This window comes from Pocillopora verrucosa, chromosome 2 (genome assembly GCF_036669915.1).
Source record: "Pocillopora verrucosa isolate sample1 chromosome 2, ASM3666991v2, whole genome shotgun sequence".
In the NCBI taxonomy this organism is placed as follows: Eukaryota; Metazoa; Cnidaria; class Anthozoa; order Scleractinia; family Pocilloporidae; genus Pocillopora; species Pocillopora verrucosa.
The window spans coordinates 9,728,869-9,743,975 of record NC_089313.1 but is presented as its reverse complement, the minus strand read 5'-3'; the positions used below and the strand labels follow the sequence as shown (position 1 = coordinate 9,743,975).

The window sequence follows — 15,107 nt, the reverse complement described above, 5'->3', positions numbered from 1 at the left end:
GCTGTCAAAAGCCTTGCTCAAGTCAATTAGGATCATAGCCGTGATCTCCTTTTTATCCATCGCTTTATATATATGGCCAGTGACAAGCAAACTCAGTCTTTCAGTAGAATTGGAAAATTAAACGAGACTTACCTGTAAGTTGAAGTTTGATTGAAATTCTATCCGTCACCAAGCACTGAGGGATTACGTGAGATAGCATTGCGCCTGCGCGAACTCAGTTTTTAAAGCACTTGCCATGTGTGCAGGGGAAAGAAAACTCTGACCAGCAAAATGGGAGGGCCTTAAAAGGGAGGGCACATAATCCCTCAGTGCTTGGTGACGGATAGAATTTCAATCAAACTTCAACTTACAGGTAAGTCTCATTTAATTTTCCAATTCTATTCCGTCACCGCACTGAGGGCTCACGTGAGACTTCAAAGCCCACTGCACACATGAACAGAGTAATGACCAACCAAGCAAGTCATATTGGTCAAAAACAGTTTATTAACTTTACTCTTGTAACAAAACGTTAGAAAAGCTATCTGTGTTGATAACAGGCTTGCTATAAAACTTTGCAAAAGTGTCAGATGAGCTCCATCCTGCAACTGATAAGATGTGCTCTAATGGTACAGATTTCAACAAAGCCTTAGATGTTGCGGCAGCCCTAGTACTGTGGGGCTTGAAAAGGTTTACATCAATTCCTGACTTTTGCATTACAGCTTTGACCCATCTACTGATGGTGTCCCGGGAAACTGGTTTAAATGGCTTGTAATGACTAATAAACAATTGTTGTGCATCTCCACGTAGAGAAGAGGTACGATTAAGATATGCCTTCAAGGTAGTGACAACACAAATGTTAGGGTTGTCCGGGTAAGCTTCAAATTTAACAACAGTGGGTTTCGACCCTGGCTTAGACTGTTTAATAGGCCTGGAGATAATAAAAGTCAGACGTTTCTGAAACAACCATGTCCTCCAAAGACAAGTAGTGAATTGTCTGCCCCCGTTGAGCTGATACTAATGACATTAAAGTGACTAATTTTAAAGTCAGATCCTTTAGTGAGCAGTCTGTAATAGAGATTGTCTTAAGATAGTTCAGAACCTTGCTCACATCCCATGTCTCAGTATATCTTGGGTTGGAGGGTCTTGCTTCGTAAACTCCTTTTAAGAACCTCTTAACACTCTCTTGTGCTCCAAAAGTCATCCCGTCCACAGGCTTTAAGACACTGGATAGAGCAGACCTTGCAGTGTTAATACCACTGTAACCGATGCCTGACTCAAATAGCTCCACTAAAAAATCTAGTGCCTGGGGGACAGTGGCAGAAACTGGATCAATCTGTTTTTTATGACAATATGTAGTCCATCTTTTGATGTAAGATGAATACTGCTTTGTAGTTCCTTTCCTCCAGGACTGTAAGATAATGGAGGTTGCCTTTTGAGAAATTCCTTGTGTCTCATAGGACTGTCGGACAATCTGCATGCAATCAGAACCATTTTCCTGAATAGGGGGTGGACTTCTTGTGGCATCCCCGGCATTTGTAAGGCAGTTCGTTGTTGTGGTAACACTCTTGGAGCAGCCACTAACATGCGAAGAAGTTTGGGATACCAACTCTGGGTTGGCCACATTGGAACTATCATCAATCCCTCTGCACAATCGGTTTGTATTTTCTGTAGGCATCTTGCAATTAAACTGAAAGGAGGGAAAGCATAGAACAAGTGTTTATCCCATGTTACAGAAAATGCATCAATAAAGGCTGCCCCTGGGTCAGGTTTCCAGGATACATAGCATGGAACCTGATGATTTAGTCTGGATGCAAAGAGGTCTATGGAGGGCTCCCCCCAGATATCTGTGATCTGTTGGAAAATATCAGATCTTATCATCCATTCCTTGTTGTCTGAGAAAACGCGTGATTCCCGATCTGCCTCAACATTTTTGGTCCCTGGGATATGAGCAGCTGTTAACCATATTTGTTTTTCTATGCACCACTGCCAAATATCTTTAGCAATAGTGTGACATTCCCTAGAATGTACACCTCCCATAGCATTAATATAGTTCACAGTTGTAGAGTTATCAGAGTAAATCTTAACGTGAATGCCTGGCTCATTTTTGCAAAATGCCTTAAGTCCAAAAATTGCAGCTAACAGCTCCAGACAATTAATGTGATATTTTGCTTCTTCCTCTGACCATCTACCCCCTATTTTCTCTGTCTCTTTGACAGCTCCCCATCCTTTAGTTGATGCATCGGTGTAAATTATTACATCAACCTTTGAATTAGGCAATAATATGGGGTAGTTATTTGTCTGTATGTTATCATACCACCACTTTATCTCTGAAAAGCTTTCTTGGGATAATCTCATTTGAGCATTATAATTGCCATAGTTTTGTCTTAAGGCTGTAGTTTTATCCCTCTCAAGTTGTCTATAATACAGTGGTCCATATAAGATTCCAGGAAAACTTGACACTAAAAGCCCTATAAAGCTAGCTAGTTCCTGGATTGGGAGCTCAACAAGCTCCATCATTTTCTTGCATCTTTCCCTTATGCGCTGGATTTTTTCCTGTGTTAGGGAGACAGTCATATTAACTGAATCCAAGACAAATCCCAGAAATGTAAGGACTTGAACTGGCTGTAAGACCGACTTATCAGGATGTAGGATAAAACCCAATGTTGAAAATAAGTCACAGGTATCATTAATATTGGCTTGGCAGTCCTCCACGCTCTCCCCTTGTAAATAAGAGTCATCAATATAGCCTACATTTATTTTTATATATAGTAGAAATATATTCACCAGGGGAATGTGTGGTTTCTGAAATCACACCTTTGGTCAGCAGTTTATCAATTTCATTGTCAATGACCTCCTGCTCTGGTTTTGTAAAATTTATTTCTTTTGGTGGCATAAACTGCATTGGCTCTCCATTTTCAAACTCAATTTTATAATTTTTCACACTATTAAGTATGAAAGGATCTGAGGTTATGCATTGCCACTGAGAGGTAAATTGTTTCAGTCTTCCTCCTGTAATTTTAATAGGTTGCTCTGACACATTTCTTACCTCAACGTTGTTAGCAGTCTGATTCATTTTGACTTCCCCTCCTTCTTCCTCTTGAAGTTCGGAGGATGTTTGTGGTCGTTTTTCCACGAGCCTAAAAAAGGCTTCCTGTAATGTTGGTTTCCTGAGCGTCCGCGGCTATGTGCGTAAGAGTTGTGCCTGTGATAATCAGGCTTGTTCGTTGATCGACCACTGTGTGTGGAGACTTTCTTTCCCACTCGATTGACCTCGGTCAATTCTTTCACTTGTTTCGGGAGATCATTGCCAAACAATTGGTCAGTGATCGGAACCGACGAGGAGCAAAGATGTTTGTATTCCTCGTGTAAATCCGGTTTAATAAATTCCCTTCATCTTTGATTGAGTTCACTGTTTCCATTAGTGAACAATGTAAGTGCATCTGTTGACTTTTGAAGAAGGTCGTTTCCCGCTGGGAGTGATGACAAGTGCTCAAGGAGTTTGTCGATCATATTTGTCAACGCGCACATTCCTTTGAAGATGGATGTCTGCACCTTTTGCAGTCTAACATCTTGGGACCGGACTGTTGGAGTAAGGTGGTCCCATACTGGTTGATTGACTCGTACTTTTGTCAAGAATTCACAGTTCTCTGGTCTGTGATACTTGTTCAACTTTTCCTGAAGTTTCTCTTCAGGCAGCCCTTCTTTGAGCATGGCATTCACTACATTCGCCAGCTCTGTGTTTGCACTTGGGCCCGTCTCCTCTTTCTTCAGCTCTTGTTTCAAGCTGTTAAGTACCTCAAATTTTCCTTCATTAGAAGGCATATTTTGAGCCCCGGTTGAGTCAGCCAGCTTTGTCACAGCTTCTTCTAAGCTCGTAGTTTTGTCATGTCGCTTCTTCTTCGTGGGGGGCTCTTCGCTGACCTCGTGGTCATTCTCGGCAGATTTTGCCTCCTGTTCTTCCTCTGTGTCAACATATTGTATTTCAAAGTCTGACTGACTCTGTTTGAGCGACTCAGCAATAGTCTTGGATAAATCTTGAGACATCTGGGTGAAACCCTGTCTCAGCGTAGCGGCCAGCTCTTGTAAACCATGTGAGTCAGTTTTGGCGCCATCGGCGCCATCACCTCTTTCGATGATTCTAACTTTTGCTTCAATGTGTTCGCTTCTAGAGCGACTACTTTTCCTTTTTAAGTTGTCTTTCTCGCCCTTAAGCTCAGATTTATCCGCGGTCTCGGGCATTTTTTGCGAATTATCGCTTAAAACTAAAATTCTCAGTGTGTTGAAAAAACAAACGTCCGTTCTCCCAAAGGCGGCAACACACTGAGTTCGCGCAGGCGCAATGCTATCTCACGTGAGCCCTCAGTGCGGTGACGGAATAGAATGGTGTTTACGGTTTCCGCTTTGATGACAGGTGAGGTTGCCTTGTTGAGTCAAATAATCAGTGAAGTGATTCAGGGCGATCTTTTCGGTCACTTTTGAAAGTACTGGTAATGAAATAGGGCGATTGTTACTAGGAATCTCGTGATCACCATCTTTAAGATGTGGCACTACTTCCGACTTCTTCCAGGCCTTAGGGAAAACAGAGTTGCTAAAAGAAGAGTTTATCAATGCAGTAAGGGTTGGTAATATATACGGTAAACAGTCCTTGATCACAAACACTGGAATTCTGTCATAGCCTGGAGCTTTATTAGAAGGCATAGCCATAATCACTTTTCGTACATCTTCACTGGTTATTGCTTTGAAGTCAAACAGTTCATCACAATGTGTTGAACCGAGATAAACAGGAGTAGTTGATAGGCCGTGAAGGCGAGCGAGCTCCACAGAGTCATCGGCGGCCTTCTGTCCCACAGATATAAAGAAGCCATTAAATTCATTAGCGAGTGCATCTAAGTCCTTGGTAAAGCTTGAGCAGCCTGATTTATTTGGGAGGGCACTGCGAATAGTTTTCCACATTGCCCCACTGTTGTTCTTATTTTCACAGATTTGATGATTGTAGTGCTCTCGTTCCGCCTTCCGTAAAACAAATTTAACTCTATTTCGCAGCTCTTTAAGAGCCTCCTAATCTTCCCTCGTCCCAGTCCTTCTCGCTCTTTTGTGAAGGTGGTCTCTCGCCTTCATCAAATCCCTTATGTCCTCCGTGATGAATGGGTTTGGTTTATGTCGTATTTTCATTGTTTTAACCAGAGCGTGGTCGTCCAGACACGCCCACAGCAAGTCATTAAATGCATCTAGTCTGTTATCAACGGATTCGTCTATCAGGTTCATAGTATCCCATGGGATGTGCGCGATGTCATTTGCAAACTGATCAGCTTTATAATTCCGAAAACTACGTGTGACGATGTAGGTTGGGGCTTGCTTGGGTGATCTTAAGTTAATAACAGCATGAACCAGAAAATGATCACTTATAGTTATTTCAAGAACATCGCTCGACTTAACAAGGACAGGGTCAGAGACCAAGATGATATCCAATAAGGAGCGTTAGTTCTCAGTCACGTGAGTTGGCTTGTCTATAAGCTGTGTCGCATTTACAGTTGCACAAAACGACAGCAATGCTTCTCCCCTCGGATTGTTTGAAAGAAGGTCACAGTTTAAGTCGCCTGTTAGCACAATGTCCTTGTTGCGTGATAACGCTTCGATGTACTTTGGGAACAGTAATAATAATAATAATAATAAGGACTTTATTTATAGAGGGGGACACGTAACAGCTGAAAAGCTGACAAACCTGTGGCCCTCTAACTAGATTATACAGCATTACAAAATAATACTAATAAATAGATAAATATACAAATAATTACAAAATTCTATGATAGAAATAGCAGGATATATTAAAAATATTCAGAAAGATAAAATTAATTTATAAAAAATTAAAATTAGATAATGTGCTATTGCTTAATATTGTTTCAAAGTTGTCCAGGTTTCTATATGAGCTTATAAAATACTTTTTCACAGCTGTTTTGAATAGTTTTATACTAGGCTTATTTTTGATATTATGGGGAAGGCTGTTCCATAACTTAACTGCGTCAACACTGAATGCCTTGCCACCATCGTTATTTCTTAGGTATTTGGGACACACTAAATTTAAATTGCCATGTCTAGTAGACCTATTGTGTACAGAACTGTTCGTCTTGAGCAAGTCTCTGATGTAAATCGGAACATCGCCTTTAAGGCTCTTAAAAATCATTGTACACTTATTTAGTTTGATTTCATCAAAAAAAGGCAACCAGCCTAGTTTACTAAAGTTTATAACACTTCTAGAATAAGAGTCAACTCCAAGAATTACTCGGGCAGCCCTTTTCTGTAACCTTAGGAGACAGTGGAGTTCTTTAGCGTCGCAGATATTCCAAACCATGCTCCCATACATAAGGACGGGTTTAATCAAGGCGTTATAGTATAAGAGTCTTTCTTTTATTGGAAGGTATCTCTTTATCTTCTTCAATAAACCAATACGCTGAGAAAGCTTGGCCTTTAGACTAGAAATGTGGTCGCTAAATCTAAGATCTTGATCGAGTGTTACACCAAGCAATTTATAAGAAGTTACTTGTTCTATTTCGGCCCCATCAAGGGTTATTGACAGGTGATTGCCATCCGCTAATGATGAATGTAGCCTCTTTCCGGTGATAAGTAATGCATTGGTTTTAACGGCGTTTAGGACCATCCCATTTTCGCTAGACCATTTACTTAATTTATCCATGTATTCTTGAAGACGTCGTTCCAATTCCAAAGGTGCATTATCGATATTAGCGCTGGCTTTAAATGTGGTGTCATCCGCGTAAGCATGAATAGTTGAGTCCGATCCAACAGCTTCGGGAAGATCATTGACGAAAATTAAAAACAGTAGAGGTCCTAATATGCTACCTTGAGGAACTCCATTGGTTAGCGTAAGTTGTGACGAAGTCGAGTTATTTACAGTAACACACTGTTTGCGATTGAGTAGATAGCTCTGCAATAGCTTTACAACATTATCTGGAAATCTATATGATCTTAACTTTACCAGGAGAATGTCATGATTGATCAAGTCGAATGCCTTGCTATAGTCCACAAAAACTAAGCCGCTGACGTTGTTCTTATCAAGGTCAAGAAGGACTTGGTCCAGAAGAAACAACAAAGCAGTATCCGTGGAGTGGTTTTTACGGAACCCTGATTGGAAGCGGTATAAAAGTGAATTTTCTGTTAAGTAGGTGTTCACAGCATTGAAGATGTGTCTTTCAAAGACTTTAGAAAGAATAGGCAAAATGCTAATAGGACGATAGTTTTGAATATCTTGCTTGTTTCCTTGATTCTTGAAAAGAGGTTTAACCTTTGCTATTTTCCATTGTGAGGGAAATGTACAAGTTTCAATACAGTGATTTATAATTTTAGCTATGGAGCATGATATTTCAGGAGCTGCAATCCTTAGTTCATTCTCTAGGCATGCAGTTCCAATTTCCGGGGGTCCGTAAACAATACAAACCAGCAATGAAGCTTCTTATTTTGAACTTGAATCCACAGCTGGTGTAGGCCGGATTCGGATATTTCCGTGAGATCCTTCAGGACTTTTACCTTCAGAGTAGATTTTACGTAGGCGCATACACCGGCACCTGCTTTTCCAAGGCGATCAAGTCTAAAGACCCTGTATCCCGGGATTTCGACAACATTGTTGGTCACGGAAGAGTTAAACCAGGTCTCCGAGATGGTTAAAATATCAAAATCACGTTCCAAGGCTAACTCCTTCGTTTCAGTGAAGTGTCGTCTACATTTGAGAAGCTCTGTGTTAAGATGGGCTATTTCCAAGAGCTTGTTTTGGTTTTTATACACCGTTGATTGTGCATTCTTTGTCAATTGTATTCTGTTACAATTTGCGCTCACGTGTCCAACTGAGTTAGGGATGCGACGAGTCTGTCGATTCCCATGAATAACAGCAATCCTACTGCTAGTGGTATCTGGACCTGGTAATCGATGGATGTCGCCACTTAGTGAAATACACAGTTTCATAAAGTTAAAACCAGCACAAGAGTTAGGATAATGTGAAATTCTTTGTTTAAAATATTTTCGCTGCGGATCAGTGAGCCGGCACGTTGAACGACCGCACAGCCAAAGCGAAACAAAAGGCTCAGGAGTGGTATTTTGAACCCTTACAAAGGATGGCAGTTCACAAGGCAGATTTCCATGGGCGAAGCTAATCCATATGATCAGCATGATAAATAGTATCAATTAAAATCAAAGGAGAAACCCTATAAAGAACTAAAGTGTGAATTAAAATAACATAAAATATATAGAAAAGCTAATACTTATTTTAAACTACATAAATGATTAGATTTATCGTGTTCTAAAAAATATTAAAAAACTATCGCCTTAAATTTAGATAAAGACTGTATCTCTCGAATGTCCTTTGGTAAAAGATTCCACTCCCTAACAGCAGTACATTTAAATTACGTTTGACCCATTTTGGTCTTTGTAGCAACAATGTTCAATAAGGTAGAGTCTCTAAAATCTCTGGTATGAAAGGCTGATCCCTTAAGGAGATAGTTCTCTAATTGCTGTGGGCAATTTATATTATGTATAATCTTAAAAACAAGATTAAGTCTTAGGAATCTACGTCTACTCTCCAATGATAATAAGGAAAGCTTACTACGCATTTCTTGAGAACATGTATTACGATTTGTAGAGAGGATAGTACGCATGGCTTGATTTCGTATCCTTTCTAAACGCTGTGAGTTGTTCTTTCCACAGTCCCCCCGTACGATACAGCCATAGTCTACTATGGGTAATATCGTTTGTTTATGGATATTTAAAAGCACCCTTTGACTAAGAAAGGGTGCAATTCTATTTAACATCTTAAGCTTGGGATATATCCTAGAGGCTAAATATGTAATATGCTTGTTCCAGCTAAGAGTATTATCTATATAAACACCTAAATATTTGAAGTCTTCACACTGTTTCAGTAGCCTCCCATCCATAATGATTTGTAAGTCTGAAGCATTTTTCACTGCGTGTTTTGATCCAATCAGGATTGCTTCGGATTTCTTTTGATTGCGGATAAGACCATCAGTACTGAGCCGATCGGTAACTCTTCCAAGATCTTCATTTACATACTGTTCAGCAATTTTAACATCTTTAGAGCTGGTGTGAATTCCTGTATCGTCGGCGTACAATACAATATCACAGCTATCACAAACATCTGAAATGCTATCTATATGAATATTAAATAGAGTCGGGCCTAGCACAGAACCCTGCGGTATTCCATAGGTAATCGTCAATTGTTCGGAATCAGTTCCATCACATGAGACAAACTGGAGTCTTCCAGACAGATAGCTTTCAAACCACTCATGTTCCTTGCCAGTCACACCATGTTGAGCAAGCTTCTGTAGCAAGACATTATGGTCTACAACGCTGAAGGCTTTCTTTAAATAAAAAAACGCACATACTACTTTTTCTGATCTGTCAATAGCCATTTTCCATGAATCTACAGTTTGAATTAGGGCAACCATAGTTGATGAATGTTTCTTAAAGGCGCATTGGTGTTGTTTTATCAGACCAGCTTCTTGTGCATAATTAACAAGGGCCTTGTTTGTAAGAGATTCATGTATCTTAGAAATACACGGAAGCACAGATATTGGTCTGTAATTATCGCATTCTGCCTTTGTCCCCCCCTTAAAAACAGGACTTACTTTTGCGATCTTCTATACAGATGGGTATCGGCCACAATTGTATGATTGGTTAAATATCTTGGTTAAAGTTTCACTAATGTGGGGTGCAGCGATCTTCAAATACTTAGCCGAGATGTTGTCTGCACCAGTGGCCTTACTGGGGTTTATTGTCTTCAGAGCCATATACACATCTGAATCCAATAAAGGTTTAAACTTGAAGAGCTTAGATGGCGATGGCTTTATTGGTTGCGGTTCTGGGGGAGGTTGATTTGCCAACAATGTAGATGCAATCGTGGTAAAATACTGATTTAGTGAATTCGCTATAGCTGTCTTGTTATTCACTTGGTTACCATCTATCAATAGTTTTTCAATCTTGGTGCTCCTATACTTTGATGGAAGGACTTGATGAAGTGTATTCCAGTAGGCTTCAGGGTTAGCTCGATTTTCTTGAAGTTTATTCTTAAAATTGGCTTTTCTGTTTTTTCTGTTACTGCTAGTTACTTGGTTACGGAGTCGCCTATATTTTTGCCAGTCTTCAGTGAGACCAGTTCTTATGGCCTTTTTATGCGCCTTGTCCCGGTTTGTCATCATTCGTAGCACAGAGTTGTCTAACCATGGGTGCATTTGCTTTCGGAGTCTTTTCTTTTTGATAGGAAAGTGGGAATCAATTAATGATTTAAACAAGCACTCCCAGGCGGAATACATGTCCTCCATGTCATCGAAAAACTCAAGAAAGGTCCAAGGAGTTTTCTTTAAGTCATTGATGAAGTTTTTCCTACTTTTGTCGTTCCAAGTCCGTGTTGTCAAGATGCGATGCTTATGCGGACAAATTGTTGGGCCGTTCATAAGTCCAAAAATAGGGTAATGATCACTTATAGTTGTACTAAGAACTCCTGAAGATCTGAACAGACTTGGGGTAGACGTAACGAGTAAATCAATAAGAGATCTTGTTTTACAAGTAACACGAGTGGGTTCTTTAATTATTTGTTCTAGTTTGTTAGCAGCAAGAAATTCCAATAATCTTTTTGTTTGACCGAGGGAGTCATTAAGATAATCACAGTTCAGGTCACCCAGTACAATGACTTCCAAATTCTTTCGAGTGGCATACCTCAGCAAGTCATCTAAATAATCAAAAACCTCCAGGGATTCGTTTGGGGCGCGGTAAACACATCTGACCAAGAAATTCGTTTTCCATAACTGTACTTGAATCCAAATAGCTTCCGAGTCTTCTTCCAAATCTTTTCTTCGAGTATATTTTAGGTCTTCCAGTAAATAAAGCGCTACCCCTCCTCCACGACGGTTTTCTTTTCTGTCCAAACGCTTTACTGAGTAATTAGGAACTGCTATTTCAGAGTCTTCGATAGAATTGTCCAGCCAGGTTTCAGTTATAGCGATGATGAGAGGAAATACTTTGCTAAAGATCAATCTCAATTCATCGATATGTTGAAGAAGGCTTCTTGCATTTAAATGAACCAGCATGTTCTTACGTTTACTTATAGTTTGCGTATTTCTGTCCTGTATTAAACTTGCTTCAGGGTCAAAACCTGGATTAGGATGAACATCTCCACAGAGGGCTAAATTATCCAGTTGAAAAGAAGCAGTTGAATTGCAGTGATGGTAGATTCTGCGAAGGAAGAAGTGCTTCTTACGCTTGGGAACAAGCTTAAAACCAAGATGGCTGCCCAAACCAGAACGCTTTACAAAAGCGTGGCACAAGTTGGTGACTCACCATGCGCCAAGTACTTTCCATTAGATGGTGGAGAAAAGCAACTCACTTCGGTTATTAAACATCTCTTGAGGTGAAACAAGTCTCTAGCGCAAGAAATTATCAAAAAGAGGAGAATTTTGAGAGAGCGAGCAAAAGCACGTCCGACTCCCATGATGACCGCTGACTCATTTTTTTCACGTAGAGCTTGAGATGAGAAAATAGATCAAAAGTGGAGAGCACAAAAGGCCGTGTCTAGCAGTCATTATGCTAATCCTGCTCTCTGCCTCTCTCTGCCTCGTTATGCTAATCCTGCTCTCTGCCTCTCTTGTATCTCTAACATATGCAAACGAAATAACTTGACTGGTCGTGCCCTCCTCTAACCTGGACTTGTAGCCTAGTTTGGCAAGGTCTAACAAAGACCGTTTCTCTAGAGACTTGATGCATTTCTCTAAAGATAGGTGTTTTTCGAGAGACCTTTGAAAGACCTTAACACACTCATCCTGGGGGGAAGGTAAACACGGTTGACGATTCATTTATATGGTCAGTGGGATCATGAACCTGCTCCACTTCCGTCTCTTGCTTCTTCCTTGACTGAGTCGGTTTTGGGCTAAGGGGTTTAAATTTTTCCAGAAGAAAACTCAGATGAAAGCCAACTAATTCCATGCTCTGAAGTAGATAACACATAAAGAAACAAGATCTACTTAAACAGCACTGTTCACCTACTTCAATATTTCACTCTGCACAGCCTGTGAAGAGTGCCCCAATGGTCCACTTTACTGTGCGAAGAGATGAAATGTTTGCTTTTTACATCTTATGACGACATTTTCTTCAGAACCACCATATTCTGCAATGTTCGTTTTAAAAATTTTGTAGAACAAATCAAGGGCTATGAATTTATAAAGGGGCTAAAGGGCTTAAGTCTTTTACAAAGCAAAACCCCACGGGGGTGGCAGACATCTGCTCCTCCTGCATACCAGGGTGGGTAATGGATGCCTTTCATGCGCCTGAAGGCTATAACAAACGATAAACGTACACCCTTTTACTCAAAATATAAAAAATATATATTTGCGCGATGACATAATTCTAAAAAAGGATGAAATTGTGAATTTTCATTAGACTAACCTTCTGATGTTGTTTCCGATGGGATCTCTTTTCCCTTTCCCATACCATAAGCGCGCCAAGCTACGAGAATTTCGTCTTTAAACTAGATATTGTTTAATTTGTTGATACCAATAATCTTTCTGATGTCATCTACTACTGCTTCCTGTTCAACACTTTGCATGACAGCAACTCGAACTCCTTCTATCCCCCATGCGAAAGAAGAGCACTCTTCAGTTGTTCGGCATTGGTCACGTCATTTCCTTCATTTATGAAAGTCCTGATGTGATTCTTGCAGGTTGTAGCGAGCCTCTCTGTGGCACCTTTTCCACCCTGTGGGTCAGAAAAGTCAATGCCCTTGATTTCAATGCTGGTAGAGGAGGATATCACTGGGCATGAGAGTACGGTGGACGACGAATGATAACATCCTGTGTTATCTTGGCGAAAGAACGCCTTGTTAATCTCTCTGTGCTCCAACTTGATGGTATTCAGAACATCTTGCATGATTTTAACCACTGCAGCACTGCCTTGATTGCGCGACTACACTATGTGCAGAAAGCACTGCCACTGGAGTACCCCGCTCACACGACGGTAGACGACAGAAACGTGCCAGGAGATGCCTGTCATTAAGAGCAAACAACACACAATGGTCTGCTACGCTAGAGGGGCTAGTGACATGAACCTGTTGACAAAACAAAGTTGAGATTACTTCAATATAATAATGAATCAAATGATTTTTTAATCTAACAAATATTATGAACGTAAGGGGGCGAATAACTTTTAACCTTAACCTTAGAAAAGGCCACTATCCTCTTGCGCGCATTGTTAATCTTAAGAATTTATATGTGCACCATTTAGAGAAGAAAAAGAGTACAAAAAAATTTTTATATCGATGCATGTTTCGAAGAAAAACGTCCCTTTACGTGAGCTCTGCCCGAAAAAGATGTCCCAACGTGAAGAAAATGCTAGAATAAACACAACAGATGATTTGGAACAATTTGGCCACAAACTGTGGCAGTTTTAATTAAATCAATTATAACTAAGTGATAACAAAGAGCGGAATATCTGAACTTATCAACCGATAATGTCAACGTGGGACGAGAAAAAACGCCACCACGAAACACAATGGATAAGGCTAATGATAAATTGGATAATTAAAGAAATATTGAGAACCCGTTGGAAGATGATAGGGGTGGTGGAGGGAAAAGATTTCTTGAGCACTTGACGTTCAAATGGCGAGGGATAGAAGGGCGAATCAAGGAATTTCTCCTGGTTTTTAACATAGCAAACTCCGCCCTTACTACTGATTGGTTACTGTTCGTACCTGGTACAAACCTCCCAACGGGTTATCATATAAACATGCCCCGACATAAAAAACATTATGTCTAGACATAATGTTTGTCTTTTTTTCGGAATGATTTTGTTGATGAGGTAAAATAAGTCCTTATTTTTAGTTTTATTCCAGCTGTCTTTCTGGAGTCAGAATTCACATTACCTTATAGTCCCCCTTCAAATACTGCTTGCTTGTCATAAGAGCTTGCACAACTGTAGTCTCCCACTCCTTGCCGGAACCTAATTCCCCGATTTGGCGTACAAGGGCCACGAGATCATCAAATGCGCGAGCATCTTCAGCTGCAAAATAATCTAAGTCCTGCAGTGATTTTCTTACAGAGGCACTGCATTTAGGGAGTACCTGTCTCATAGTAGTTTTGCTGAATGGTTTGAATTTGGTCTCCAAACAGTACTGAGTGTACTGTTGTACCACTCGCTTGGGTATCATCATACGGCTTATGTTAGGTACTTGAATAACCTCACCAGACGAAAGCTTGAAATGTTGTTGCCCAAATGGAAGGTCCCGAACAAGATGTGGGCTCGTGATGAAACCAAGAAAGTGGTCAAGCTGCCTCAAGTCTACTCGTATTCGTGTGGTAGGCTGTTGTGGAACTTGAGCACCTCGGCGAAACTGTGATCGATGAAGATTAGCCATGGAGTATCGGTATCTCGTCAACCTCGGGATATAATGGGAAATGTTGTTGAAAGTTCCAACCCCTGCCATAATCGAAAGCACTTGTCTACAGGTATCCCAGCTGGTTGCATTCCGGTACGCTTCTGCTAGGGCCTCTAAATACAAATGCTCTGAATGTGACAACTCGCTTACACCTAGGGCCTTGTTCATAGTTGAAGAGGAGGCTAAACATCACCAAAGTTCACTAGCATTATCAGGGATGACGCTCTTTAGCACAGTTGCTACTATTTCTGCAGCTCTCCTTGTCTGACGTTGTCTTGTTCGCTCAGAGAAATAACTCCAGGAAAGCCATGGCTTTCCAAGCGGTTCAAGTTTGCATGCTACCAGGAACTCACTCAGTTTTTCTTGCGGCTCAGCTAAGATCACAGGTGTGGGCTCGTCACTCTGAGTGAAAGCTGTGCTTATTGTGTCTGGTGACAGAAAGGTGTCATCAGCGATTGTAAGACGTCCAAGGCTTTCTGCGAACTCTTCAACAGATTGACTGGTATCACTTTATCCTGGAGATGAGTTTGAGCTGTTCTGTAACATACAAACAAGACGTTTAGACATTAGTGTTACTACAATATTTCTGTTTATTTTGTCACTAGGCGTTAGCTTTTTTAGTATAGTTCGAAACTTAAGTTATACATAATTTTAAAATAGAAAATATGAATCTACATGCATACCGTTA

General features: G+C 40.5%; 2 protein-coding genes across 2 annotated transcripts; both read right to left on the bottom strand.

Annotated features, from left to right (window-relative positions):
• Positions 1–898: 898 nt before the first annotated feature.
• On the bottom strand, positions 899–3,052 carry LOC131799602 (uncharacterized). The gene is made up of 3 exons (XM_059117309.2): positions 2,794–3,052; positions 1,711–2,699; positions 899–1,666 (listed from the first exon to the last, which is right to left on the bottom strand). The coding sequence occupies exons 1-3, from the start codon at positions 3,050–3,052 to the stop codon at positions 899–901; spliced, it is 2,016 nt and encodes a 671-aa protein (XP_058973292.2).
• A 6,586-nt stretch (positions 3,053–9,638) lies between these two features.
• LOC131799601 (uncharacterized) lies at positions 9,639–11,084 on the bottom strand. The gene has a single exon (XM_059117307.2). The coding sequence runs from the start codon at positions 11,082–11,084 to the stop codon at positions 9,639–9,641; it is 1,446 nt and encodes a 481-aa protein (XP_058973290.2).
• Positions 11,085–15,107: the final 4,023 nt, after the last annotated feature.

Bases quoted from the DNA above. Each gene is read 5' to 3' on its own strand.
- LOC131799602 (XM_059117309.2), bottom strand. From the start codon at position 3,052: ATGAATCAGACTGCTAACAACGTTGAGGTAAGAAATGTGTCAGAGCAA. The intron at 2,700-2,793 runs GTGTGATTTCAG...CTTATTTACAAG, and splicing joins TGATAAACTGCTGACCAAAG to GGGAGAGCGTGGAGGACTGC. The intron at 1,667-1,710 runs GTAACATGGGAT...CCCTCCTTTCAG, and splicing joins CCTTTATTGATGCATTTTCT to TTTAATTGCAAGATGCCTAC.
- LOC131799601 (XM_059117307.2), bottom strand. From the start codon at position 11,084: ATGCTGGTTCATTTAAATGCAAGAAGCCTTCTTCAACATATCGATGAA.